General features: G+C 41.4%; 1 protein-coding gene across 2 annotated transcripts in view; it reads right to left on the reverse strand.

Moving 5' to 3' along the window:
- NCOA7 (nuclear receptor coactivator 7) overlaps positions 1-26,423 on the reverse strand; it is a 334,866-nt gene that overhangs the window by 232,048 nt on the left and 76,395 nt on the right. For both annotated transcript variants that reach the window (XM_044082180.1, XM_044082173.1), the window contains exon 3: positions 20,059-20,227. In XM_044082180.1, coding sequence (XP_043938115.1) covers positions 20,059-20,227 — 169 coding nt within the window. The remainder of the gene's footprint in view (positions 1-20,058; positions 20,228-26,423) is intronic.

The raw sequence follows: 26,423 nt of genomic DNA on the forward strand, positions 1-26,423 counted from the left end.
GCTTCGGTATCGGTATTCGGGGTGTGGGCCGAGGAGCCTGCGACCTCGGGTACAGTAGACACCGCCAATGAAGTGTCGTCGGTAGTCAGGGGCTGTGTAGGCACCTCACTGAGAACTGGACCACCTGTAGTCGGCTTTGGCGTGGTGTCGGTAGAAGCCGCGGACCTCGTATGTCGGTCCTTATCTTTGCGTCTTTTACTCAAAACTGGAGTTGGAGTATCCGACGACATAATGTAATTAAATTTTTTGCCAAAATAATGTTGGGCGAACTCCACCTGACGCTTAATGGTGCGTCTGTTGAATGTAGCACAAAAACGACAGGCCGAGACGTCGTGGTCTGGGCCTAAGCAAGGAATGCAGAGGGAATGAAAATCCTTATGTGGTATTTGCTTCCCACATGAAATACAATTATTAACTTTGTCTGACATCGGTCTGAGGCAAGAAAGGTTTCCCCAACGGGGTACTTAACTTTCAAGAAGACTTCGGTTGCAAAATTTTCGTAATCTCAGGAGCTGGCCGACCGGCACTTGCGAACTGCTTCTGCTTCGGGCACCGCGCAGCAAGAAAGACTGAAGAAAATGGCGTCTGCTGGTTCTTTTATACCCCTGTCGCACTGCCGTCAGGGAAGAAGCGACGACAACCGACGCCGGACCTAGACTTTGGAATTCGGCCGACCAAGGACCCGCCTGACGGCAGGAGAACCCATCTGTTATGACTGCAGCTGTATGCACGATGAACATCAGTATTTCATAACTGCTTCCGTCTGTCATCAGCAGTCTCAGTAGCTCAAGAAGTAGCACACTTGCATTTAGTGCAGACGGCTGTGGATTTAACTCCCACATCAGACAGTTGAATTAATGTTTTCAATACTGACACTGCAGGTGCAGCACAGGGGGTACGCTCCTAAGTGTGCCATCCTTCAGATGACACACCAATCTGAGGCCCCATCTGCCTGAGTTGGTGGGAGCTCAGGTGAATGTAAAAGATTACATGGTACTGTCAAATAGATTAGGGGTTCTTTATTTTTACAACTATTTAAAAAACTATTTACATTTTACATATTTACCAAGAACTTGCATCACATTCGTTCATTATTGAGAAATCTTTACATTCATACAGACCCCCCCCCCCTAGTCTTTCTCCACAACCACGACTTAATTTTCTTTATTATATTTGGTACTATCTACTTTCCCCTGAACTTGATTTCATTCAATATTTCATTCCAAAGTGTCCATATAATACAAAACTTTTTTATCCAAATTGACATTCTTTACTACGTTTCCCATAAAAAACAATCACATCCATATTTATTACTTTATAATTTTTATAATTCTTTAACTATTTTCTATTAATTTTCCCATAAATTTATAACTCTTTTACATGTTACATGTTCTCCACAATGGGGACAGACTCATTCATTTAATGTTTATAAGGTACATTTCCTTTCACTGGTAACTTACTCATTTGTAACTTCTATAAGAAATCTTGACATACAATATTTTTCACATACCATCTACTTCTTTGCTTTATAGCTTTTACTTTTTCTCTGTTAAATGTTCCCATGGGTTTACACAATTTTGCAATATTATAATTTTGTGCCACATCGTCCTATTTTCTTCTATCTTTAATTCCCATTTTTTTTTTCTTTATACATTATTTCATTTCACCATTCCTTCTCTTTCTTATTCATTTTAATTTAATCTCATTCCCTCTCATATTTCTCCTTAAATTACTTAACTTATTTTCGTTTTCATTTATCCATTTCTCAAAATCTTATTTAAATTTAGCAAGGCTCCATGTACTATCAGATTCAGTAAACCCAACCCCCTTTCATATATAAAACCCCTCTTTTGACTGGATTTAATCTTGATCCCCAACTATATTGAAATATTGTTTTGATAAAGTGCTTCTCCAATGTTCTTGGTATCATATATACACCAGCTGTATATAAATTTCCCCATCCATATTGTGGTTATCAAATACAGTTAGTTACTAAATGACAATCTATACCTATTCCACATAATACTAAGCCCCATTAAATCTCTCATTTTTTCCCATGGCTCCTTCAATGCATTGTATTCTCCAAAATTGATCCTTAGCATCAATATTTTTCTCCTATCCCTTCCAACTTTCTATCACCTCCTATACCCTTACATTCATCTTTACTAATGCTTAGCCCTGCTTCTTGTAATATGCTATGTATATTTGTAATCACCTTTTGCATTTCTTCTTCATTTTAGCTGTAATATTACATCTACATAAGACAAACTAATGGGAAAGATCACTCCCATTTCCTGTACATATTTACTTTTATCTAATTCTTCATTTAAATCCTTTTATCACGCTATTCATAACTATTACAAACAAAATACTACTCATTGGGCCATCCTTGGTTTATACCTCTTTTCATCTCTATTTCTTCACATAATCAACCATTTGCTAAAACTCTAATTTTAGTACTTTTATACAATGATTCACATACTTTTTAAATCTTTATACTAAAATTATATTCTTCTATTGCTTGCCATAATATGTCATGTTCTAGTGAATCAAATGCTTTACTTATATCAGCCACTATTAATTTTATTTCTTTTTGTCCTTTCTTATCATCATCACCATTTCCCTAATTATCATCAATAACTCTTGGCTTCCTTTTCCTTGAACCCCATAAACATCTTCTTCCATTATATAATTCAATTTATTTTTAATCTATTTTGTATTATTTTCATATAATGTATAATCACTATTATTCAACATTACTGACCTCCATTTTTTTAATCTCATTCTTTTCTCCCATACTTAACCATAACTAATTCTATTTAACTATTCATTAAATATCTTTACTAAAATTTCTTTTTGCTGTTGCATTAAATTCTTACACATTAAATATCTTATACCATCTGGTCAAGCTGCTGAACTTACATTTATTTTCTTCAATACATTGCCTACTTCTGTTATTGCAATTTGTTGTTCCAGTCCCTTATTCATTTCTTATGCAAACTGTTTTATCCTCCACTGATTTTTCCTTTTTATCCCTTTATCATCTCTTTCACATATGTAGCTACAATGTTCATTACATTTGTTCTCTCTCAATTTTTCCTTTTTTTAAAATTTCATCTCTCTCATTATACCACTACCTTCATTTGCTTTTACACTTAATAGGAGGATACTTCTTCCCTTTTTCCTTGTAAAACTATGTCTACTTATATTAAAAAAATCTTTATTTTCTCCCATTCTTTTGATAAATCTTTTTTTTTAAATATATCGTTTCATTCCCATCAAGACCATTTAAAACAGCTTTTTGTATTTCTCTACATTCCTTTTTCTCATTTCCTATTTTCCCATCTTGCATACATTCTTTTATATTTTTCTTTAAATGCTATTCACAACTCTGACCAATTTTTTATAAAAATCTCTCAGTCAAATGATCCTTCCATAGCATTCTCTTCTTGACCTTAACTCCTTCGATTCCTTTTCATTATTTCCCTTAATTCCTTTCTCAATTTTTATATATTCTTTATTCTCATCTATTTCAATCCATATTGCTAAATGATCTGAACAAAAGACATTCTACTGCTTCTTCTATGACAGATCTCATGGTTTTAAATAATGAAAAATAATCCATCCTGGTTTTAGATAATGAAAAATAATCCATCCGTGTTTGGAGTTTTCCTCTTCTATGGGTACTTTTACTCAGATTCCACAGTTCTAACTTTCCACATTTTATTACTTCTTCCATTACTTTCTTATCTAATCTATTTTTTTTTTTTTTTTTGCTTTTTGCATGTTAAATCACAATTAAATTCTGCTGTTACTATTATAACTATATTTATTATCTACATACTCTAACATTTCTTGAAATAATTTCTCCCTTTCTTTACATATCATATATGCATACATTAATCAATACACATTACCCTCACATCTAAAGTCCACTACCATCAATCTCCCTAAAGTATAATCCAAAATTTTTATCCCCTTTCTAAACATAGCAATACCTGAACAGTTTTCATAACCTAAATTCTGTACAATACTCCCTACTCATGATGTTCGTTTGTTCTCCTTCTTCATTTAAACCCTAGTCTTTTAACACTATCAAATTTACATCACACTTATTACACCATTCTATCACTTCAGTTCTAACTACATTCATTATGCTACTAACATGAATAGATAAAATCCTAAGATTATATGTCACCCTTCTCTTTAAATTTATTATAAAATGTTTATCTGTTTCCTTTCCTTTTAATTTTCATTTTTTCATTCCTAAATCCTGAAATTTTCTTTTCCTATCTTTAACCATTTTCCCAAATGAGCTTTTCCTTTTAACTGTTTACCAATTTCTGTATTCTCCATCACTAACTTGTATTCTACTCTCTTATTCACCTTCCCCTTGTGCAAATGTATCCAGATTTTCCTCTTGATTTATGTTACTTCCCCATATCTTTGTTGTTCGACCTCACATTCTAATCTTTTCTCCTTCCCACAATCCATCATACATGTTCTGTTTGCTTACATTTATAAAACAATTTTTCACAATTTTTATCATGACCAGCTTTCTCACGAGCAAGATCTCTTTTTTTATCACAGTTATTTAAAAAAATGTCCCTCTTTCCAACAGAAGAAAACATATTCTTGGTTGTCCCAAATATTTGCTTGGAATATGTACATTTTTACCATTTTCCATTTTTAAAAATCACATTACAGTCTCTAAGACCCTGTCCAAAGATCTCTATTTTCAATATCTTTAGAAATGTCCTTCACTTCATTACAAATATTCTTTAACAAATATTTTTTTACAATCTCTTTCAGTTTCTGTCCAAAATTGTATACTAACTTTTTTCTGTTTCTCGTAAGAAAAAGTTTTTATCATACATTTGTTAAATGGATATACATCTTTTTTTTTCTTTTTGCATTCTTTAGTTTATAAAATTTCAGCAGTCTCAAAGAAAAAGTCACATTAAGTCTCTCTCTTAATCAGAGGAAAAGCTCTTACCTTCTGTGCCTTTAAGCCTAAAGACACAACTACCTTGTCTTTTATTTATCTGTCCATTTCCAATACTTCCTTACTATGAATTCTCACTACATTCTTCTTTTTCTCCAATTTATCAATAACCGTCTTCTTTCACTCACTCTCTGCTTCTTTTTGTGTTTCTACTACTGCAAATGATTTGCTACTCTTCTTGCTTATTTATTTTCTCCATCAAACATTGCATTGTTCCATCAAACTTTCTAATATATCACTGAGCAACCCTCACGACTGGAGAGCTATAATTATATATTTCACCTTCACCTTTCAACTTTTCAAAAAGCTCCCACTGAAATATCTCTTTTGAATCTTCAATTTGATCTCCATCTTTCTTCTCTTGAACATCTTTTTTCTTTTTCAAACTACACAAACATCTCTACCGAATTGGCATTCACCTCTACTCAGTTTTCTTTGGTCACCATGATTTGTGTGCCGTTTTGCCAGCTGCCACTGCGCAAGGAATAGAACGGATGCCCACACTCAACGGTCGCATGCATGTGTGTCATAACACTACGGGAAGCTAAGCAGTGCCCTAGCCAAACTCACCATAGTTAGGAAGAAAATCACCTCAGGTATCTCCTGAAAAACAGGCCACTGGCCTAGTGCGACTAAACATGTCAAAGGGAAAATAAATAAAACAAATTTGTTAACTAAGGGAGAGCCAACTGCTCAGAATGCATCACTGGAGACTAGGAGAAATTATTAGCATAAAAATATATATGTCGCAAACCCCTCTTATTAGGAAACTCTTATTGACAAAATCAATTCAAGTCTACTCTCCTGAGCAATGGTTTCCATGATGTTTGCATCGTAATTGCTCAAGACAGATTACAGCCCCTAAAGATGTTTAAGCAGTGAATGACCAGCTTTGGAGATTTTCTACTAAACACTTTGGAGTTACTGCTGATCAAGGACCAAGGATCTTCACATACAGAACTCCATCTTTAAAGCAAATAAGCTCTTAGAAACACTTCAGAGAACTAATGACTGTATTCAACTATCACAGTTAATTGCAACAAGCATTATGGTACATAAAGCTTCCTGTTCCCCTCTTTTAAACATTTCCCAAAGGCTTCCTTCATATCATTAATTTATCAAGATTTGCCTGTTTACAAGTATAAATATCTCATAACAGCTTCAACATTGTTTTTTTGTTCTTTCACACTACCAGACTGTGGAACAAGCTTCCATACAGTCATAGGATGATACTACGCTATTGGCCCGGAGGCCCTTATAAGCCTAGCCAAGAATTTCACCCAGGTTCCCTCAAAGTCAGCACCTGTTTCCCTTGTCCAGCAGAGAGACAGGTGGGATTTCAGGGATGTATTTTCCGATTTCCATCCAGTTGTTCAGGTTCCTCTTAAAGAGGGCTAGACAGGTACTCTGCTTGACATGGAGAGGGAGTTATTCCACACATGGAGGAGTCTTTGAAACACAAATCTATCCCACCAAGTTCTATTAATGTCACAGACCAGGTTAAGGCCTTATATGCAGGTTGCACGAGTGGAGCTTGTCTTAAGGATATGCAGCAACTCGGTCTGAGATGGCCTTGTATGCCAGGCACAGGTCATTCTGAGCAGTCTGTACGAGACTGAGTAGAGGGACATAGCTTTTAGCCTATCTGTAGAGGATAGGTGTTTGAGACCCTAGATTTTCCTGGTCAGGAACCTCTGTGGTCTCTCCAGCTGCTGCATACGCTTGGGCAAGGTACATGCCGAAGGAGGCATTGTACTCGATAATGGGTCTGATGAGGGAGGAGTACAGGGATGTTATGGCCTCCTTGTTCCTGGATGAAATACCCTTATTTATGAGGTGGGCTATATAGAAAACTTTCCGTACAACGGAGGCAACGTGGTGGTTAAAAGTCAGGTTGCTATCAACCTGGGTGCCCAAGTCCCTCACAACTGACTGTAGGCTTAGTACGTTATTAATGTGATAATTAGTGGGGATGCCACTTTCCCCAAAGGAGATAATGATGCATTTCTTGGCATTCTGTTTGAGGCCATACTTCTGGCACCAGTCAGTTTGGGTAAGGCCGTCTTGGAGGACGTTCACATCACTACGGAAATTTAAGACAGCAAACCACGAACAAAGTCCAAAAACCCAGGAAAAAAGTCACAGGCAGCTCACTCCAGATGAAGGATGAAAAAAAAAACATTTTTATTTATATAAAACTTGTAAGCGCTTTTGTCCTGTATTGAATTTACACTGGAACTTCATCAGACCCTGGTGAAGGGTGGGTTCTATCAGTGAGCCAGTTAGCTACCCATCTGATAATGATACACGTCGATGTTTAGCTGGGAGAGTTTATCTATTATGCCTGAGTGGGGAATAGTGTTGAAGGCTTTGGCGAGGTCAAGGTAGGTGATGTACACAGTCTTCCCCTTGCCCACGGCTTTGGTGACTGTTTTGAAGTCGACCAAGTTTAGCAGGCATGATCTCCCTTTGACAAAACCAAACTGTGTGGGGTCAAGAGTTTGGAGGTTGCCAATTTCCTTGTTTATAAGGTCCATGATAATGCGTTCCATAGCTTTGCAGAACAGACTAGTTAGGCTAATGGGCATATAATTGCCTGGGTCAGTGGACGCTCCACCTTTGTGTAGAGGGATGACAGTGGCTGTCCTCCATTCAGCTGAGATGAAGCCGGTGCTCAGGCTTTGGTTGAATAGGGTGCCTAATGGAGCTGAGAGCTCATTCCTGAGTTCATGTAGGATACAGCCAGGGATGTTATCGGGTCCCATGGAGACTGTATTTTTTGCCTTTGAAAGGGCATTAAAAACCTGTGCCCTGGTGATGAGGGGAGGGTGCAGGTGCTGGGGATGTCCTGCTTTACTGATGGGGGGACGGAGGGGGGGGTGAAGTTTTGAACCTGTCTGCCAGCAGGTTGGCTATATCTACGGCATTTGTGTATGTGGCGTTACTGACCACCAGTTCAGAGCAAATTTGGGCGTTACCTATGAGATTATTCACATTTGTACCTGTTCATCCCAATTCCACATATAGCAATCTGAATACACCAGTTTTTCTGACTACTTAATTGCATCTATGGCAGAAGCCTTGCACATGTGGATTTACTTAAATGACTGTCTCATTTAATCATTAAGCAACTCACTTCTTGTCACACTATTCCCAATCTATTCTCACTCATCCTTCCTCTACCATTACGTCGTCTTATTCTTTCCACTCCCGCTTGTTGTGTCCCTTAAGTCATTCTTATGTTGAGTCTGCCTTTATTCCCTGCTACTCATCTACTGTTCAATAAAACTTCTCTTGCCATCTTATCACACCACCACACCCCCAGTCGTTAAATCAATTAATCTTCACTCCTACCATTCTCTCCCTGTCCTTAACCCTGCAATCTTACAATGCTTCACCAACCATTCATTCTCCTTATGGCAACCTTCAAATGTCACAATGCATTTTACTTATAAAGTGATTATATGTTAATATGTTCTGTTTTACATTCCTCTTTTTGTAAATTGTGATTGTTGGCAACTGTCAAACTTTTTGCATACTGTTTGTAAATCTTTTAACAAATTTTTGTAAATCTTTTTGAACTATTGTTATGGACCTTTTCTCCCTAGGTCTCTGCTGAAACCAGGCCCAGCCGGACTCTACCCAGTTAACAACTGTAAAATAAAACAAATAAATAAATTATACTTACAGACATAACTACACTGTGTATTAGCAGTTTGTGTTTTTTTAGATTAACAGTGTGTCTCTTAAATCTGTTACATATCTTAGGCAGCTTCATTAATAGTCCACCTTTGGTTAGTTTTATTCTGTTGGGTTCCATGTGACTATTACATGAAATGGGGTGGGGGAATAACAGTTCTTTGCACTCTTTTTCCTCTTTTCTTTTTTCCTTTTTTAATTAACTTATATGCTGCTTTTTATACTGTGTCATCCCCAAAGAAGGAAAAACGGAGACCACTTATATAAATAGCTTTTATTTATTTTGGAAGTGGTAGCAGGTGTACCCCCACCCCATCTTACTTGAAGTTTGATTTACGAAAACTTCTGCATTTTTAGGAACCAAGTCTAAGATCATCTCATTATTTAAAATGATTTACTTAATATTCCAAATTCGGGGAGATCCTTATACAAGTACCTTGGATTTTTACTGGATAAATTTCTCTTATGTCAAACATGAGGAGACTGCAAAGGTGGTTTCAACTCTGTATCAGCATACTGCAAGCTGGACCCTGGACCACCCTAATTTTTTCTTAAATAAGTTGTTTTATCTTTTAGACTGTACAATTTTCCATGCAGACAGTTGTACAACCATCTTCAAATAAATTTGACTCACAGCCATCCTCATAAAATCCACTTTTCAGACTTAAAAAAAAATACAATAGTGCTGATATAATCAAGCCATCACTGGTGCTGTGGATCAACTGGCTCAAGTGTACATCTACCCATCTACTTCATCTCATGGCCTACTTCATTTAGTGCTCCATGGTATGACTGGGATTTACAATGGAGGAAAAAGCCAAAGGTTTAATTTTGATGGAAGACTAATGCATCCACTTGAGAAAAAGCTTACAGAAAACACCCACTAATTTGGCTTACCAGTCAAGAGCTCTTTTAAAAAAGTTTGTTTTGTTTACAGGGAAAATCCTACTTGGAGCGAGCCAATTTTCAGCGTAGGCCCAGGTAGAAATGCTCCAGACACATCTTTGTAATGTGGGAGGAAACCAAAACACTTGGAGGAAACTCACATGAACGCAGGGAGGACATGCAGACTCTTGCACAGTAGGCACCCCAGCAGAGAATTGAACCGGACAACCTCTTGCTGTGAGGTGACAACACAAACCGCTGCACCACTGAGATACCACTGAGATACCATCTTTTCTACCTAGAGAGATCTCCACTGTGTCTAACTATCCAGCTATGCTGTCCGGGACCACTGACAGGTCATGCCTCTTAGTGTGACACATGGTCTAGAGAGAGAGTTTCATCTGAAGACTCCAATAACTGCATGGTTCTTTGTAGATAAGTTGTCCTTAAGCACATGTCTCTTCCTTATATATGCCTCCCTTGTGGGAGATCCTTACACAAGTACCTTGGATTTTTACTGGATAAATTTCTCTTATGTCAAAAGTACAGTTGTGTACACTTACCATAAATGTAGATGTTTGAGTGTATTCACTGTTGCAGTCATTAATTACATTTGGGTAATCCTGCTGGCAGGTTGCCCTCAGTTGGCCTGAATTCCAAAGTCCTGGGTCCTGCGTCAGCTGCTGTCGCCCCTTCCCTGACATCAGGGGTATAAAAGATGTGGCCGATGCCATTTTCTTTAGTTTTTCTTGCCCCAGATGTCAGGTGCCCCCTAAAAGGGTAGCCAAAATTGACATATATACGTGCACCAATATAAACTTTACCTTCATCTACAAGCAAATACACCACATAGGTTGTATAAATCAGAGAAGGAAAGATAGGTTCCATCAGAAGAAAGGGGGATGGCGGGTGGGTAACCTGGACTGCAACAGTGAATACACTCGAACATCTACATTTATGGTAAGTGTACACAACTGCACTATGTTCTTCATGTTCCACTGTTGCAGTCATTACATTTGGGTAGAGTCCCAAAGCTATGGATGGGAGGCTGGAGCTAAACAGCATCAGGAGCGGCTATGAGGCACTGCAGAACTGCAGTGGCAAAGCCTGCCCTGGATTTACAGTAGAGTGGCAGATGATAGTGCTTTGTAAAGGCGTGCACTGAACTCCAAGTATCAGCCTCTAAAATGTCCTTGGTTGGTACTCCCCTGAGAAAGGTTGCTGAAGTGGCTGCAGCTCTGGTTGAATGTGGCCTAATGCCCTTAGGCACTGGCTTGCCATGGTGTAAGTAGCAGAAACGAATGCAGTGGCCTATCCACTTTGAAATAGTCTGCTTTGAGATCGCCTTTCCTTGTGATCCTGCAGCATATGCCACCAGTAATTGCTCTGTCTTTCTGAAAATTTTGGTTCTGTCCAAGTAGAATCTAAGCTGTCTGTGTACGTCCAAAGAATGCAGAATTCTCTCCCCCTTGTTCTGTGGATTTAGATAAAAAGTTGGCAGATGAATAGTTTGGTTAAGAGCCACACTGGACACCACCTTAGGCATAAATGTTGGGTTTGTCCTCGGAGAGACCCTGCCTGGATAAAAAAATGATAAAAGGTTCCACAGCCATGAGTGCCTGTAGCTCTGAAACTCATCTTGCAGAAGTTACTGCTAGGAGCAGAGCTGTTTTCCGAGATAAAAAATTTATATCAGCAGTAGCAGCTGGCTCAAAAGGAGGCAGGGTGAGTTTTTCCAAGACATAGTTGAGGTCCCATGCAAACATTGGTGATCACCTTGGAGGCCTTAAATTTTTGGCTCCTCTACGGTACTGTTTTAATAAGGGATGAGAAAAGATTGGTGGCTCTGTATTGTAGTGAGCCGAAATGGCAGTAGTTGTTCCCTGGTAGGCGGTGTCACCGCCAAGTCACTGCGATTGAGTTGTTGTAGTGGTGGTGGCTGTGTCCGTGCCTCGTTGGTTGTTACCCTGCCATTGGCGACCCCTGTAGGCACCTCTGGGTTGGTTTCTGCCTCTAGAGTGCCTATTCCTGCCTCTTTGTGCCTTAGAGGACTCCGGAAAGGACCAATTCTTGGAGGGCCAATTCCTGCTAAACCTTGGAGGTTGAACTTTTAAGAAATCTTTTACGGTTTGCACAGATTTTGCTTTCTCTTCCATCTTTTTGAGAACCTGCTGTGCGGGGGCACCAAATAAATTGACCTTGTCCATAGGTGCATCCAAAAGCTTAGATTTGATATGGTCTGGTAATGCCTGCTCTTTCAACCATGCATGCCTCCTGATAACTGTGCCCGTCATGGCTGATCTAAAGGAAGCCTCCAGTGCATCATAGCCACATTTTAAAGAATGGTTACTAACCTGCTGAATGTTATGTAACATTTCTTGAACATACTTTTTATCTAAAGATTCTTCAGAGGACAGCTTTTTCGTCAACTGGTCAAGCATAAACTCTTGATATTGAATCATATGAAATTGGCAATTCAAAGCTCTAGCTGACAAAGTAGCAGAGGTGTAAACTTTTACCCCATCTCTAAGGACCTGGAATCCCTTTCAGAGGGGAGGGGGTTTTTAGAAGAAGTAGCTGCTACAGCTTTAGGGCCCTGGGAGATAGTCTCTGGATCTGCAAAAGGGGCCTTATATAAGTGGTGATGAGTGTCCGGGACCCTGTAGTACCTATCTGGTTTAGCAGGAGCCGGAGGTAAAGTATCAGGAGAAGTGCAAGCATCATTAAATGCATCATCAACAACAGATAGAACTGGAGGGATAGCTAAAGGCCTATGCTGTGGTAAGTGTAGAAAGGTCCTAAGTCTCTTTCTTGAGTCTGAGAAATCTTGGTCCTGCCACTGGAATTGTTCCCTCATAGCATGCAAGGTTTCCCCAAAGGAAAATTCCTCAGGAGGAGAGGCTGAAGGGATGGACTCCTCAGCATCGGAGTCTTCGTAAGGAGAATAAGAAGCCTCAGGAGGATCAGAATGTTCTGAATCATCAGAAGAATCATCTGTGGCTACTGGCTCAGGGGGCTCTGCTCTAGGCCTCTTTTCTGGAGGAGGGAGAGAGGCCCTGTCTGGATGAGGCTGGGATCCACGGATTAAAGTGATGAGATCCTGTGCCAAAGAAAGCATATGGGAGCTGGTGCTGGGCCTGTGAGAGGGGGGCTTGGCAAGCACTGGCTTGGAAGTTTTGGCTGCTTTAGCCCTGGCAAAGGCCTTAATAGACATATTTGGAGGAGGCCTAGCAGCTCCACGTGCAGGAGTAGAAATATCTAGTGGAATGGTGTCTGATAAATCCTGTGAAATCGCAACAGAAGGCTGGATTTCAGAAGCCGTTTCTACCAGAATAGAGGAGGCCTCGGTAGAAGGCAAGTTGTCGGCTGAAGAAAGAACCGCTTGCTCGGTTTTGGCCGAAACCGAGACACTCGCGGATTGCTTGGCCGTGGTTTCAGCCGAAACCGTGGACCGCGAGTGTCGGTCCTTTTCTTTGCGCTTTTTAGTTATTTGCGTAGTCGGAGGATCCGACGGCATAATGTAGGCAAAATCGGAGCCGAAAATCTGTTCAGCAAAGTCCGAGCGACGTCTCAGCGTCCGCCGGTTAAAAGAAGCACAGGCCAGACAAGCTGCTACGTCGTGGTCTGGGCCTAAACAATGCATACAATAGGAGTGGAAATCTTTATGAGGCATTTGTTTCCCACAAGATAAACAGTTATTAACTTTCTCTGACATCGGCTGAGGCAAGAAAGAGTCCCCAACGGGGTACTTAGCTTTATAGAAGTCTTCGAAGTAGTCTTCGGTAGAAGTAATCTCTGGATCTGACCGACCGGCACTTGCGAACAGCTTCTGCTTCGGGCGCCACGCGGCAAGAAAGACTGAGGAAAATGGCGTCGGCTGATGCCTTTATACCCGAAAACTGCCGCAATGACGTCGGGTGAAGTGCGACACCAGCCGAAGCCGGACCCAGAATTTGGAATCCGGCCGACCGAAGGGCTGCCTGACGACAGGACAACCCATTTGTAAGGACTGCAGATGCATCCTTGAAGGACATCCAGTACTGGCAGGGCCAGTGTGGGGCAATCAGTATCATTTTTGGCTTCTCCTGTCTGACCTTTAGGAGTACCTTGGGGAGGAGAGGCAGTGGGGGAAAGGCATATACTGATAGGTTTTTCCAGCTGAAAGATAGGGAGTCCACTTTCCATGCTTGCCTGTGATAAGTCCTTGTGCAGAATCTTTTTAGTTGGTAGTTGTGAGGGGAGGCAAATAGATCTATGTCCGGGCATCCCCATTTCCTTGTTATCATGCTGAAGACTTGTGGATCCAGCTGCCACTCGTGGGGATCCATGAGGTTTCTACTTAGTTCGTCTGCCAGAGTATTTTTCCTTCCTGGCAGGAACTGCACCTGCAGATGTACTTGGTAAGTTAATGCTGTGTCCCACAAAGTCATGGCTAGTCTGCAAAAGGGGTAAGAATGTGTGCCCCCCTGCTTGTTTATATACCATATGACCATGGTTTTGTCTGTCTTTATCATTAGTTGTCCCGGATGAAGTAGGTCCTTGAAGGCTGTCAGGGCATTCTGAACAGCTAGCATCTCTTTTTGATTGATATGCAGATGCATTTGGGTTGAGGACCATGTGCCCTGAATGCATCTTCCTGCCATGTGGGTCCCCCAGGCATAATCTGATGCATCCATTGTTAGTGTCTGCCTGGCTGGGGGTAATGTGAATGGCTGTCCCTTGTTTTGGTGACAAGCCTTTGCCCACCATCGAAACTCCTGTTGTAGGCAGGTAATGAGAGTAATCATTGTTTCCAGGCTGTGGCAATGTTGAGACCAAACACTTTTTAGGTACCACTGAAGTTTCCTCATATGCAGTCTTGCATATGGAATTAGTAGGATGCAGGATGCCATGAAGCCCAAAGCCTGCAGAATTTTTCTTGCGGATAACTGGGCCTTTGTTGCCAACATTTTGAAATAGGTAGTCAGTTAGTTTTGTTTGTCTGGCGTGAGATAAGCTATCCGGGCAGTTGTATTTAAGCTTGCACCCAGGAATATTATCTTTTGAGAGGGTACTAGTTTTGATTTCTTTTCGTTGACTGTGTACCCTAGGCATGTTAGAAGTCTTTTCACAAACGCCAGATGCTGTAGAAGAATGTCCTTGTTCTCTGCTTGAATTAGACAGTTGTCCAAGTAAGGATATATTTGTATTCCTCTTTGTCTGCAGAATGCAATTACTGGTGCCAGGCACTTTGTAAAGACCCTGGGCGCAGTAGATAAGCCAAAGGGCAGTGTAGAGAACTGGTAATGCATTGAGCCAGCCTTGAATCTGAGGTATCGTCTGCATAATTGTCTGATTGGGACATGCAGGTATGTCTCTTTTAGGTCTAGAGTCACCAGCCAAGCGTTCTTGCCCAGCATGGGCAGAAGCTGCTGCAAAGTCATCATCTTGAATTTTGGTATATCCAGGAATGTGATCAGAATAGATAGGTCCAGTATTGGTCTCCAGATCTTGTCCTTTCTGGGTACCAAGAACAGTCTTGAGTAAAATCCTTGTCCCTGCTCTTGCTCTGGTACTTGCTGAATGGCCCCCATATGTCCATGAGGGATGAGACTTGTTTTTTGTGCCTCTGCCCATTGATTTTTTGGCAGATCTGGCCAGCCGTTTGCCTTTGGCAGGGTATGGAAATGGAACTTGTACCCTTGTGACACGATATTTAGAACCCACTTGTCCTGGGTTATAATGTGCCAATTTTGAGAAAAAAGTGCTAATTTTCCCCCTAAGGGTGCTGCCAGGAGATGTGTGTGCGGTGCAGGTAGGGGGAAGTCATTGGAACTGTTTCCTGTATGGTTGTGATTTGTCTTCTCTAACTTTGGAGGTAGAAGCACCCCGTTGTTTTGACCTGTAGGAACCTTGCGCCTGGGATCTGCCCCTTTGAGGTCTGTCTGACACAGGAAAGGACCAATTCTTTGTAGGCCAGTGTCTGTTAAACCTAGGTGGCTGTACTTGTAAAAAATCTTTGACAGTTTGCATAGATTTAGCTTTGTCCTCCATTTTCTTTAACACCTCCTCTGCCTTAACACCAAACAAACTATCATGCTGTAAAGGTGCATCTAATAATTTAACCTTGACATGATCAGGCAGATTTTGTTCCTTTAACCAAGCATGCCTCCTAATTACAGAACCTGTAACTGTGGCCCTGCAGGAGGCCTCCAAAGAATCAAAACCACATTGCAAAGTATGCTTTCCAACTTGTTCAGCTGCATGCAATAAATCCTGCATCTCCTTGTTTTCTGCACATTCAGAATTTAATAACATTTTCTCTTTAAGCAATGCCACGACATGTTGCTAATATTTGAGCATATGAAACTGACAGTTTAAGGCCCTTATAGCTAAGGTAGCAGATGTATAAACCTTTTTTCCCCATCTATCCAGTGCCCTAGAATCTCTGTCAGGGGGGGGGGGGTAGGTTTTTTTGCAGCGGAAGCCTTAACTCCTTTGGGACACTGTGAAATAGTTTCTGGGTCTGCAGCAGGGTTTTTAAAAAGGAATTTATGACAGTCAGGAACCCTGTAATATCTGTCAGGCTTAACAGGAGCTGGAGGTAAGGAGTCAGGGGTAAGACTGGACTCCGAAAACACATCATCTACAATATCTAACACAGGTGAATGGCTAGTGGCCTGTGTTGAGGTAGTAAAAGGAAATCCCTGAGCCTCTTTTTAGATACTGAAAAATCTTGGCTCTCCCAGTGGAAATGCTCCCTCATGGTATGCAAGGTTTCCCCAAAAGAATAGTCCTCTGGAGGAGAAGCTGAAGGTATAGATTCTTCAGCATCAGAATCTTCATAGGGGGGAAGAGAATATTCCTGATCAGAAGAAAGAGAAACCTGATCTGAAGATTCATAGTCAGTCTCTTGCCTAGGCCTCTTATCAGGAGGGGGATGGGATCCCCTGATCAAGGTAATTAAGTCTTCAGCCATTTTGAGCATCTGTTTTTTGGGCATAGAGGCCTGTCCACATGGCTCTTGAGTTTGTTTCTTTGCTTTAGAAGGTGCTTTAGTCTTTGCCTTTGAAGATGAGGTTGGTTTAATGTATAGATGCTTTGGTCTGAATACACCCTCAGAAGCCGGTGCCTGCTCAGCGGCTCCAGACCCATCTGAAGGAATAGTATCCGAGGCTCCAATACCTTGAGTTTCCAGCGGCATGGCCGACTCCACGTGGGACTCGGTAGCGGCCTGCGACTCTAAAGTAGCGGGCATCAGGGGCTGCGAAAGCGTCTCACTGAGAACCGGCGACTGGCTTAGGAGAAGCTTCGTCGGTGGTTTTGGGCCTTGGTTGTCTATCTCTCTCCTTTTCTTTGCGTTTTTTGTGAACTCCGGTAGTCAGATGGCTATCCGATGACATTTCTGGATAATTAAACCGGCGTCCAAAATAGTTTAAAGCAAAATCATACTGACGCTTAATAGTGCGTTGGTTAAATCTAGCACAAAACCGACAACCAGCAACGTTGTGATCAGGGCCTAGGCAAGGAATACAGTAAGAATGAAAGTCCTTATGAGGTATTTGCTTTCCACAAGAAATGCAATTATTAACTTTTTCTGACATCGGTCTGGAGCAAGAAAAAAGTTTCCCCAACAGGGTACTTAGCTTTATTGAAGACTTCGGATCTGAAACGCGAACACGAAAATCTCAGGAGTCGGCTGACAGGCACTTGCGAACTGCTTCTGCTTCAGGCACCGCGCGGCAAGACTAAAGAAAATGGCATCCGCCGCATCTTTTATACCCCTGACGACCTGACGTCAGGGAAGGGGCGACAGCAGCCGACGCAGGACCCAGGACTTTGGAATTCAGGCCGACTGAGGGCAACCTGCCAGCAGGATTACCCAAATGTAATGACTGCAACAGTGAAACACGAAGAACATCATGAGGAGACTGCAAAGGTGGTTTCAACTCTGTATCAGGGTTCTGCATGCTGGACCCTGGACCACCTTAAAATTTTCTTAAATAAGTTATCTTCTAGACTGTACAATTTTCCATGCAGACAGCTGTACAACCATCTTTAAATAAGCTTTGACTCACAACCATCGTCATAAAATCCACTTTTCAGACTAAAAAAAAAAAACCTCTTTTTATTCAATCTTCCTTTAGTGTTAGAAGGTTACTAAGAATTTGTACAAGCAGCTATACTTGAATCTGCACAAACAGTCTCAAAACTTTTTTTTTTTTTTTAATTTTAAATATTTTATGCCCCTGGATCCTGCTGACACCCCCATGGCCTGTTCCTTCTGCGAGCATTCCTGGATACTGGAAGAAGATAAAAACAAAATATGAAAACCATCATCCAATGGGGTTTAGGAAACCTTTTAATGCTCCTAACTCTACTGCTCTGCTAGCAAGAAAGTAACGGCTAGTGGATGCATGCTTTCACACATACGCAATGTTATATACAGCGGTACATTCTTAGTAGCTCTACAACCCCCGCCCCAAAAATGCTTGCACATAGACTTGCACTTTTAAAACTTCAAGCAGAGATCATGTGGCAGGACTGCACTCCCACAGACGGCCTTATGGTGGACAAGCTGATCTTGGCCATTTACTGCCATAATGTAGACTGTTTGGGGCATTGTCAGGGCAAGAGCCGAAGTACCACAGTTAGTCAATGTGGTTCCTTGATCTTTCTCAGTCCAGGCTGTTGTGGAGCAGTGAACAATCCTATTAGTGACAACATATCAGCTGTTGTACTGCCTTTCTTAATCTCTCAACAACACTAATGCAGGGGACCTTTACAAGTGTCTTCACACTTGCAGAATACATTTGCCTTCTGTCTTGACTGAACTGTTTCTTACATATGAGGTCACACTAATATGGTGATGTTAGGCATGTATTCTACCTCAAGCTACCCAACTGACTGCAGAATATTACAGGGCTAGATTTTGGTGTCTGTTTTTCCATGATGTTACTTTACTATCTGTCAACATTCTGGAGATTACTACTGACTTCATAATTCAGATCAAGCCTTCAAAATTCCTCCTTTTTAGGGATTTCTTTTAAATATTAACTCTACAGAAATACGTACTTGAGTTCACTCTTGATAATTTAAAGTTTAATCATATTTAACTCAGTTTTACTACAATGGTATGTTTGCATCATCAGTTTACACACTTACTATGGTAAGGGTCAGTTACTGTACATAGCAATTTTATATTTGCATTACTGATTGAACACTTCAACTAAAAAAAAAATGTAAGAAGTGTGTGTGTGTATGCACACATGTATGTGTGTGTGAAGTCATTCTGTTATGATTAAGAAAAATAAACACCGGTAAATAAGAGAAGCGTCTTACAAGTTGTATGGAGCCTTGGTGACTTGATTAAAAAGGCACATACAAAGCAACATTATCAGAAGTTCCACTCTGACACATGGAACCCTAGACAGAAGCACTACTGTCAACAAATACACTGCACACACAGACTGCAAGGAGGAAATTATGCAAAGAAAAGCAATGAGGGAGATTACTGCAAATACCAACTATTAGCAATGTTTATCCACTTTCTACAGTCTGTTATTCTGGCTACAGCATACAGATTCCACAAATACTGTGTCTGAAGTAAATCCACGACAACAGTAACTGTGAGATGTAAAACTAAGGACACATCAGAAGTAAAAAAGGGAGAAAGTGTTTGCAAGCAGAGAAGGATATGAAAAACATTTAAGTAACTTCAGGAAAAACACAGATGCCATTAGAATGCCATACTTACAGTAAAACAGTGCAAAAACAAAGCTACACAATAAGGATGCAAAATGGGTAATTTAGGGAAAGCAGCTATATTATTTCAATAAATGACTGAAGGAGAAAGCAGCTATATTATTTCAATAAATGACTGAAGGATAACTGTTACAAACTTACACATATTTTGAAGATGCATTGGAGTTGAAAAAATAAATGAATTCAAGAATGCACTTGGTGGCCAGTCTTATAAGGACTTGAATAGGCGGGTGAGGATAAAAGATTAATGAGGACATGTGGCACATTCATCATACACAAAAAATGGACAGATTAGGTGACCCAAGTCATCCTTATTTGCTAAGTAAATATGTCTTTTTACAGCCCGATGTGAAAGGGGGCTGCTGCATTCATGGTAAATGGAGAAATAAAGCAGCCGACAATTCAGTAATGCATACAATGGAAATGTTACGCACACTCGAGGGAGCACAAGTGCACATGTACAGAAAGAAAAACATTTTTAAGTTTGTACCAAAAAGCAAGAATGTTATTTTAGCATTTGTAAAAGCAAGAAGGTTATTTTAGCATTTGTACAGAACTCCATTCTGATGAATATGGAGGTTTTCCAGACTTTCTGTGATGAATTCATAAAAACATGCTTCAAAAATAAAACAAATCTTTCAGTAACCTAAGTAAGTGAGGCGTATTCCTGGGGAACATCTCAGGAACATTGCGATACAATATGACTACAAACAACAGTAACATACCTCTCTTGTGGAACTGCAAACCAATACTCTGACTGACTTCCTTTTCGTGAGTACTGAGGTGTCATAAATGTACTCTGAACAGCAAATGATTTTCTCATAGGTTTGCCAACCCTCAAACACAGAAACATGGGAGGATTCTTGCTTGTCTCGTCCTTAGATGGAATTATATCTGAGAGAGAAACCATAAAAATTGCAGGAATATTTTTGGAAGCTTATCTGTATTCTGACATCGATTATCCTTTCTAGAATACCCTGATTAAGTTTTAGCATGACAATGCCACTCAGGCAGTAACATGTAAGATATTAAGTCACAAACAAATATAAATTTTTTATGAAAACTGAGTGGTAGCATGATGCCAGCTTTATGGTCACTCTATGAAGGCCATATGGAAGGAGGTTCTGTTAAGCTGGCATTATGCTGCATACGATGTACATGTCACGCAACTGTCATACCACCATGCTAGCCTGTGTAGCTTACCTTTCACATCACTACTCTCTTTTATAACAGATAATGAAAAAAAAAACACTTGTTTTTTTTTACAAGCATCTTTAGCTGAAAAATTAATAAATCACATACCGATTCTCAGTACAACTGTCAAGCAGTCTTAAAATAACTGCAAGGTGATAGCAGTTAACTCACACTACTACAGCACCAGAATTTTTTCCCTAGCTGTTCTAATTCAATTTGGCTAAAGTCAAATTAGCCTGTTTTTAATAATCATTTTACCTTGATAACTAACTGGAGATAGATACACAATGGTCAAGTTATAATGGACCTTACTCTTCTGTTTGTTTAGAAAGGAGAGGTCACTTTTTCAGTCACTTTTTACAAGACATATGAACTACATCAAGTTTGTCAGTTTGGTTCATGTCTCACACAAATATACAGGCACAGGTCAACCACAGTTCTAGTCTGTCAAGATTTTTTTTTTTGGTTACACAGACACACAAACACCACTGTATATAAATATGTGTGGCCAGGCAAAGACGACACACACAAACACATCAAAGTCCAATGCTAAGAAGCCCTTCTGTTTCTGGACTATATTATGTTACATTCTGCTACAGCATAACATGTAAGCTCACATGCTCAAGTGCCCTTTCTGTCTGCATAAAGTACAGTTGTGTACACTTACCATAAATGGAGATATTCAAGCGCATTCACTTTTGCAGTCCTAAATTGGGGGATTACCTGCTGCAGAAGGCCTTGGCCTGCATAACTACCAGAGCAACAATCTCCCTCCTCCTAAAGCTGGTGGACATCCTATCCTGAAGTCAGTATGGCTGGGTATAAAGGAAGCCAACCAACACCATGACATCAGTTTTTTCTTGTCCCTTAGAAGCCAGAAGTCCCCAGAATGAACCATAAGCAAGGGTCAAAGGTAAAAAAGGGCCCTGCATGGCAAACACCGAGTGGGTCCTCTGGTTGGTGAAGAATACAAAAGCAGACTACTACTGTAGGCAAAAGGGTGAAGGAGGAAGGGAAAGAAGACTGCAACAGTGAATACATCCACATTTATGGTAAGTGTACACAATTGTACTCTGTTCTTCATGTTGCACTGTTGGAATCCTGACTTGTGAGAAGACTCCCAAAGCTGAGATGAGTGTGGAAGGTAGATTATGGAGAAGAGAGACAAAAAATGGACAGATTATGTGACCCAAGTCATCCTTATTTGCTAAGTAAGAGGATGCCCTGCAAGATGTTAGGGACAAATCTTGATCTAGACTTGAAGAAGGTTGATAAGTGGTAGTGTTTGGTAAAGGTATGCATAGATGACCAGGTGCTCTGAAAATGTCTTTGGTAGGTACTCCTTTCAGGAATGCAGCAGAGGTAGAAGTGGCCCCAGCAGAGTGAGTTCTTGCAATTTCGGAAAGCTTTTTACCATGACGGCTGTAACAAAATGAAATACAGTGAGTGACCCAATTGGAGAAGGTCTGTTCGGAAACTGGTTTCCCTTTAGAGCCAACGGCAAAGGACACATAGTTGCTTGGATTTTCTGAAAGATTTAGTTCCATCAAAATAGTAGCAAAGCTGTCTGTGCACTTGGATTTTCTGAAAGATTTAGTTCCATCAAAATAGTAGCGAAGCTGTCTGTGCACATCCAAGGACTGAAGAATCCCCACCCACCGGTTCAGAGGCTTAGGAAAGAAGGTGGGCAACAGTATAGATGGATTCAAGGACGTGTCCATGACCACTTTGCGCATAAAGGATGGATTAGTCCTGAGTTATACTCTGTATGGGTGGAATATGAGAAAGAGTTCCATTGCCATGACAGCTTCCAGTTCAGAGATCCTCCTAGCTGAGGCAATAGCTAGTAAAAGGGCAATCTTCCAATATAAGAATTTGAATTCAGCAGAAGGTGCTGTTTCAAGGGGGGGGGGGGGGGGGGCAGCATCAACTTTTCTAGAACAAAACTGAGGTCCCATGGAGCTGTGGGTTGTCTCCTGGGAGATCTGATGTGAACCATTCCCCTAAGAAATAGTTTCATCAGGGAGTAGCAAAAGATAGGAGGAAGAGAAAGGATGTGGGTTGAAATGGTAGAGGAGTGAATTTTGATGGAAGAAAAGGATATGTCTCTGTCAACCAGGGTAGCCAGGTAATCTAAAATGGAAGAAATATTAGCCGAATTAAGACTGAGGCCTTGCTGCTGACACCAAATGAACAATCTTTTCCACTTGGCTGAGTATGATTTCCTATTACTAGGTCTTCTAACCTCTGAGAATGTCTTAAACTTGTCTGTTTAGGGTATACTCAAAGGAGCATTTTGTGGAATTATCTAGGCTGAGAGTTTGAGAGTCTATAGGTTGCGATTCACAAACAAACCTCCCCTTGTCCTGAGTAATAAGATACACTCTCCGCAGTAACTGCCATGAGTTTTCATTGGTTAAACTTAGCAGCAGAGGACACCAGTGCTGCCTGGGCCAGTACAGGGCTATCGGAATGACCCTTTGGCCTTCTTCCTGGACTTTTAGGAGGACCCATGGAAGAGGAGGCAGGGAAGGAAATGCATAAAGGAAAAGGTGGCTCCAAAAGAAGGAGAAAGCATCTGTCCTCCAGGCTGTGGGCAGTTTGCTCCTAGAAGAGAGTCTTTTCAGTTCAACATTTTTGTTGGTGGCAAAGAGGTCTACCTGTGGGGATCCCCATTTCTGGACTATGCTGAGAAAGGTCTCCATGAAGTAGATGCCACTCTTAGGGGTCCAGCAAGTTCCTGCTGAGATGACTTGCTAGAATGTTTTTGGTCCCTGGGAGGTACCGTGCCATGAGATGACCTGCACTGCTAGTCGACAAAGAGGGTAAGAGTGGGTGTCCCATTGTTTACAAACAACATGACTGTGGTGTTGCCTGTTCTGACAAGCAGGACTCCTGGTTTCCACTGATCTTTGAAAGCTACTAAGACCTTTTGCACTGCCATCGGTTCTTTCCAATTTATGTGTTTGTGCACAAACTGATCCTATCTGCCCTTGAATTGAAGGGGTTTGGAAAAGATCCCCCCCCCCCCCCAGGCTGTCTCTGAAGCATATGTGGTTAAAGTTTGGCTCTGAGGTATAACTTGAAGGGGAGACCCAGGTTCTGGGCACATGCCTGGATCCACTATACAAATTCCTCCTTGAGATAGGGGATCACCTGAATTTCAGTCTCCCGGGACTGAGTGCTGACACCACAGAATCTTGAGGTACCAGTGGGGCTTCCTTATGTGTAGCCTGGCTAGAAGGATCATGAGGATACAAGATGCCATATAGCCTAATACTCTGAGCAATCCCCTGGCTAAGAGGAGTTGTACCTGCATAATGTATTGAGTCAGGAAAGATACATTTCCTGGAGAGAAGGAAGGCTTTTTGAAGGGAAGACTCCAGAACAACCCCCAGGAAAACTATCCTGGTGGATGGGTCTGTGTCTGATTTGCAAAGATTTATGATGAACGCCAAGGAGGTTCTGAGTCAAGGCCAGATCCCTGAGCAGCTTTGATTGAATTGTGCCTTGAATGAGGCAGTCACCTAAACAATGGTAAATTTGGATTCCTCTTGTTCTAAAGAAGGTGATCACAGGAGCTAAACACCGTCAAGACCTGGGGTGCAGTAGTCAATCCAAAGGGTAGTGCAGAGAACTGAAACTGACCGGGACCTGCTCTGAAATGAAGAAAACATCTGCAAGACTCCTCTATAGGAATGTGCAAGTAAGCATCGTTCACGTCTAAGGTAACCATTAAGGCCTGAGGGGCTATCACGAGAAAAAGTTTTTGAACAGTCAACATTTTGAATTTTGGCATCAGCAGGGACTGATTTGAGGGTGGACAGGTCTAGAATCTGGCACCAAGAGCTTTCCTTTCTGAGAACCAGGAATAGCCTGAAATAGAACCTCTTCTGAATTTGCTGTTCTGGTTTAACTGAGCCCTGTGAACACAGGTTGTGAATCTAAGAAAGGGCCTCTGCTCTTTGATTTTGTGGAACATCCAGATAACCTCAGTATCTTAATAGCTCTTTGGAAGTAACCATCTGAGATAACTTTCAAAACCCATCTGTGGGAAGTAATGAGGGACCAATTTTCTGTGAGCAGGGATAGCCTTCCTCCTATCTTTTCTAGAGAGGGTGGGGGGTGGGTAGATTAAAGGAAGAGTTATTGCTGCCAGGGCCCTGTGGCCTAGAAATTTCCTGCCTGGGGGTTCCTGAGGACCACTACCTGGGTCTTTGTGTTTGATGCTGCCTTTGAGGCCTTTCCTTTGCGGATTTCCTCTGGCCACTTTTTGATTGAGCGGGAAAGGACCAGTGTCTAGTGGGAGAATTCCTACTAAACCTAGGAAGCTGAACCTGGAGGAAGTCCTTGACAGTTTACATAGGTGGAAGATAAAGCAAAATCTTTTTTTACACAGCCTCAGCCTTTGACCCAAAAAGGAAGTCCTTAGCCAGGCTTGCATCTCAAAGTTTGGATCTGACATGGTCTGATAGGGTCTGTACCCTAAGCTAAGCATTCCTTCTAATGACAGAAGCAGACACAGCAGCTCAGCTAGAGGCCTCCACAGCATTATAACCAGAGTGTAATGACTGTCTAACCACCAGGGAGATGGATTGGCAAAGGTACAATAATTCCTTTGAAATGTGCTTCATTTTATCTAAAATACTTTGTTGGTATTTTATCATATGAAAATGGCAAGTTAATGGTCCTTGTGGGTAGGATAGAAGTGCACACTTTTTTACTAAACCTGTCAAGGACCCTGCTTTGTCAGTGGGTAAAGGATTCTTTGAAGAGTTGGCTTTTGCTTCCTTAGGACCTGGAGTGACAAAACCTAGGTCAGTAGAGGGTTTTTTGAAGAGGTAATTATGCGAGTCCAGCACCCTGTAAAACCTGTCTGGTTTGAGGGGCTGGAGACAGAGAATCCAGATTCAGGGAAGACTCCATAAAAACATCCTCTACCACCTCCAATACAGGAGGAATAGCCAAAGGTTTGTGTTCTGGGAGGTCAAGGAACTCCCTAACCTTTTTTTTGACTGTGGGTATTTCTGTGCTTCCCACTGGAAATGTTCCCTCATGGCATGGAGTGCTTCCCCAAAAGTGATGTCTTCAGGAGGTGAAGCTGAAGGCAGATTCTCCTTAGAATCTGAATCTTCATAAGTAGTAAGGAAGGGACCCTCCTCAAAGACGGACTCCTCCTGGTCAGAATCCTCAACTGAATCAGTAGGTTCAGAGAAAACTTCAGGGGTAGGATCCCTCTTCCTTTTCCATGGAGAAGATTCCAAAGGGTGTTGCCTAGCTCTGACTAAGGAGATAAGCTCCTCAGCTAACCTGACCAGGTCTTGCTGATAACCTAGTGAGTGGGAGCAGGTAGGCCTAGGCATAGGACTGGAGGTAGAACACTTCTTAGAAGTAGCTTTGGCCTTGGGCATAGGCAAGTCCGCAATCCTGATGCCATTCCCTTTGTATGGCAGAACCGATGCAGGCTGATGCCTTGAAGGAAAGTCACAGGTACAAAATCGCTCACTGGAAGGAGAGGTCTGCTGAGCAACTCTGGACCTGGCCAATGAAAGTACAGTTTTGTACCTACCATAAATGTAGATGTTCGAAGATCCACATTGCTGCAGTCCTAACACTTGGGGTAGTCCGCTGTCCCAGTCGGCCCGAATACCAAAGTATAAGGCTGACGTCGGTCAAGGCGCATTAGTCTGACGTCAGGACGTCAGGGTACAAATGCGCATGACCGACGTCATATCCTCAGTCTTTTCTTGCCCCAGATGTCAGAAGACCCTAAAAAGATAAGGCCAAAACCAAAAAACACCAAACACTCCTGTACCAAATATATGTACAATATATACAAATTTACAAAGTACAACCCCACCCACACAACCACCCCTAAACACAGAGGGAAGGAGGG

Source organism: Protopterus annectens, chromosome 1.part1 (genome assembly GCF_019279795.1).
Source record: "Protopterus annectens isolate FY-2018-M chromosome 1.part1, PAN1.0, whole genome shotgun sequence".
Classification (NCBI taxonomy): Eukaryota; Metazoa; Chordata; order Ceratodontiformes; family Protopteridae; genus Protopterus; species Protopterus annectens.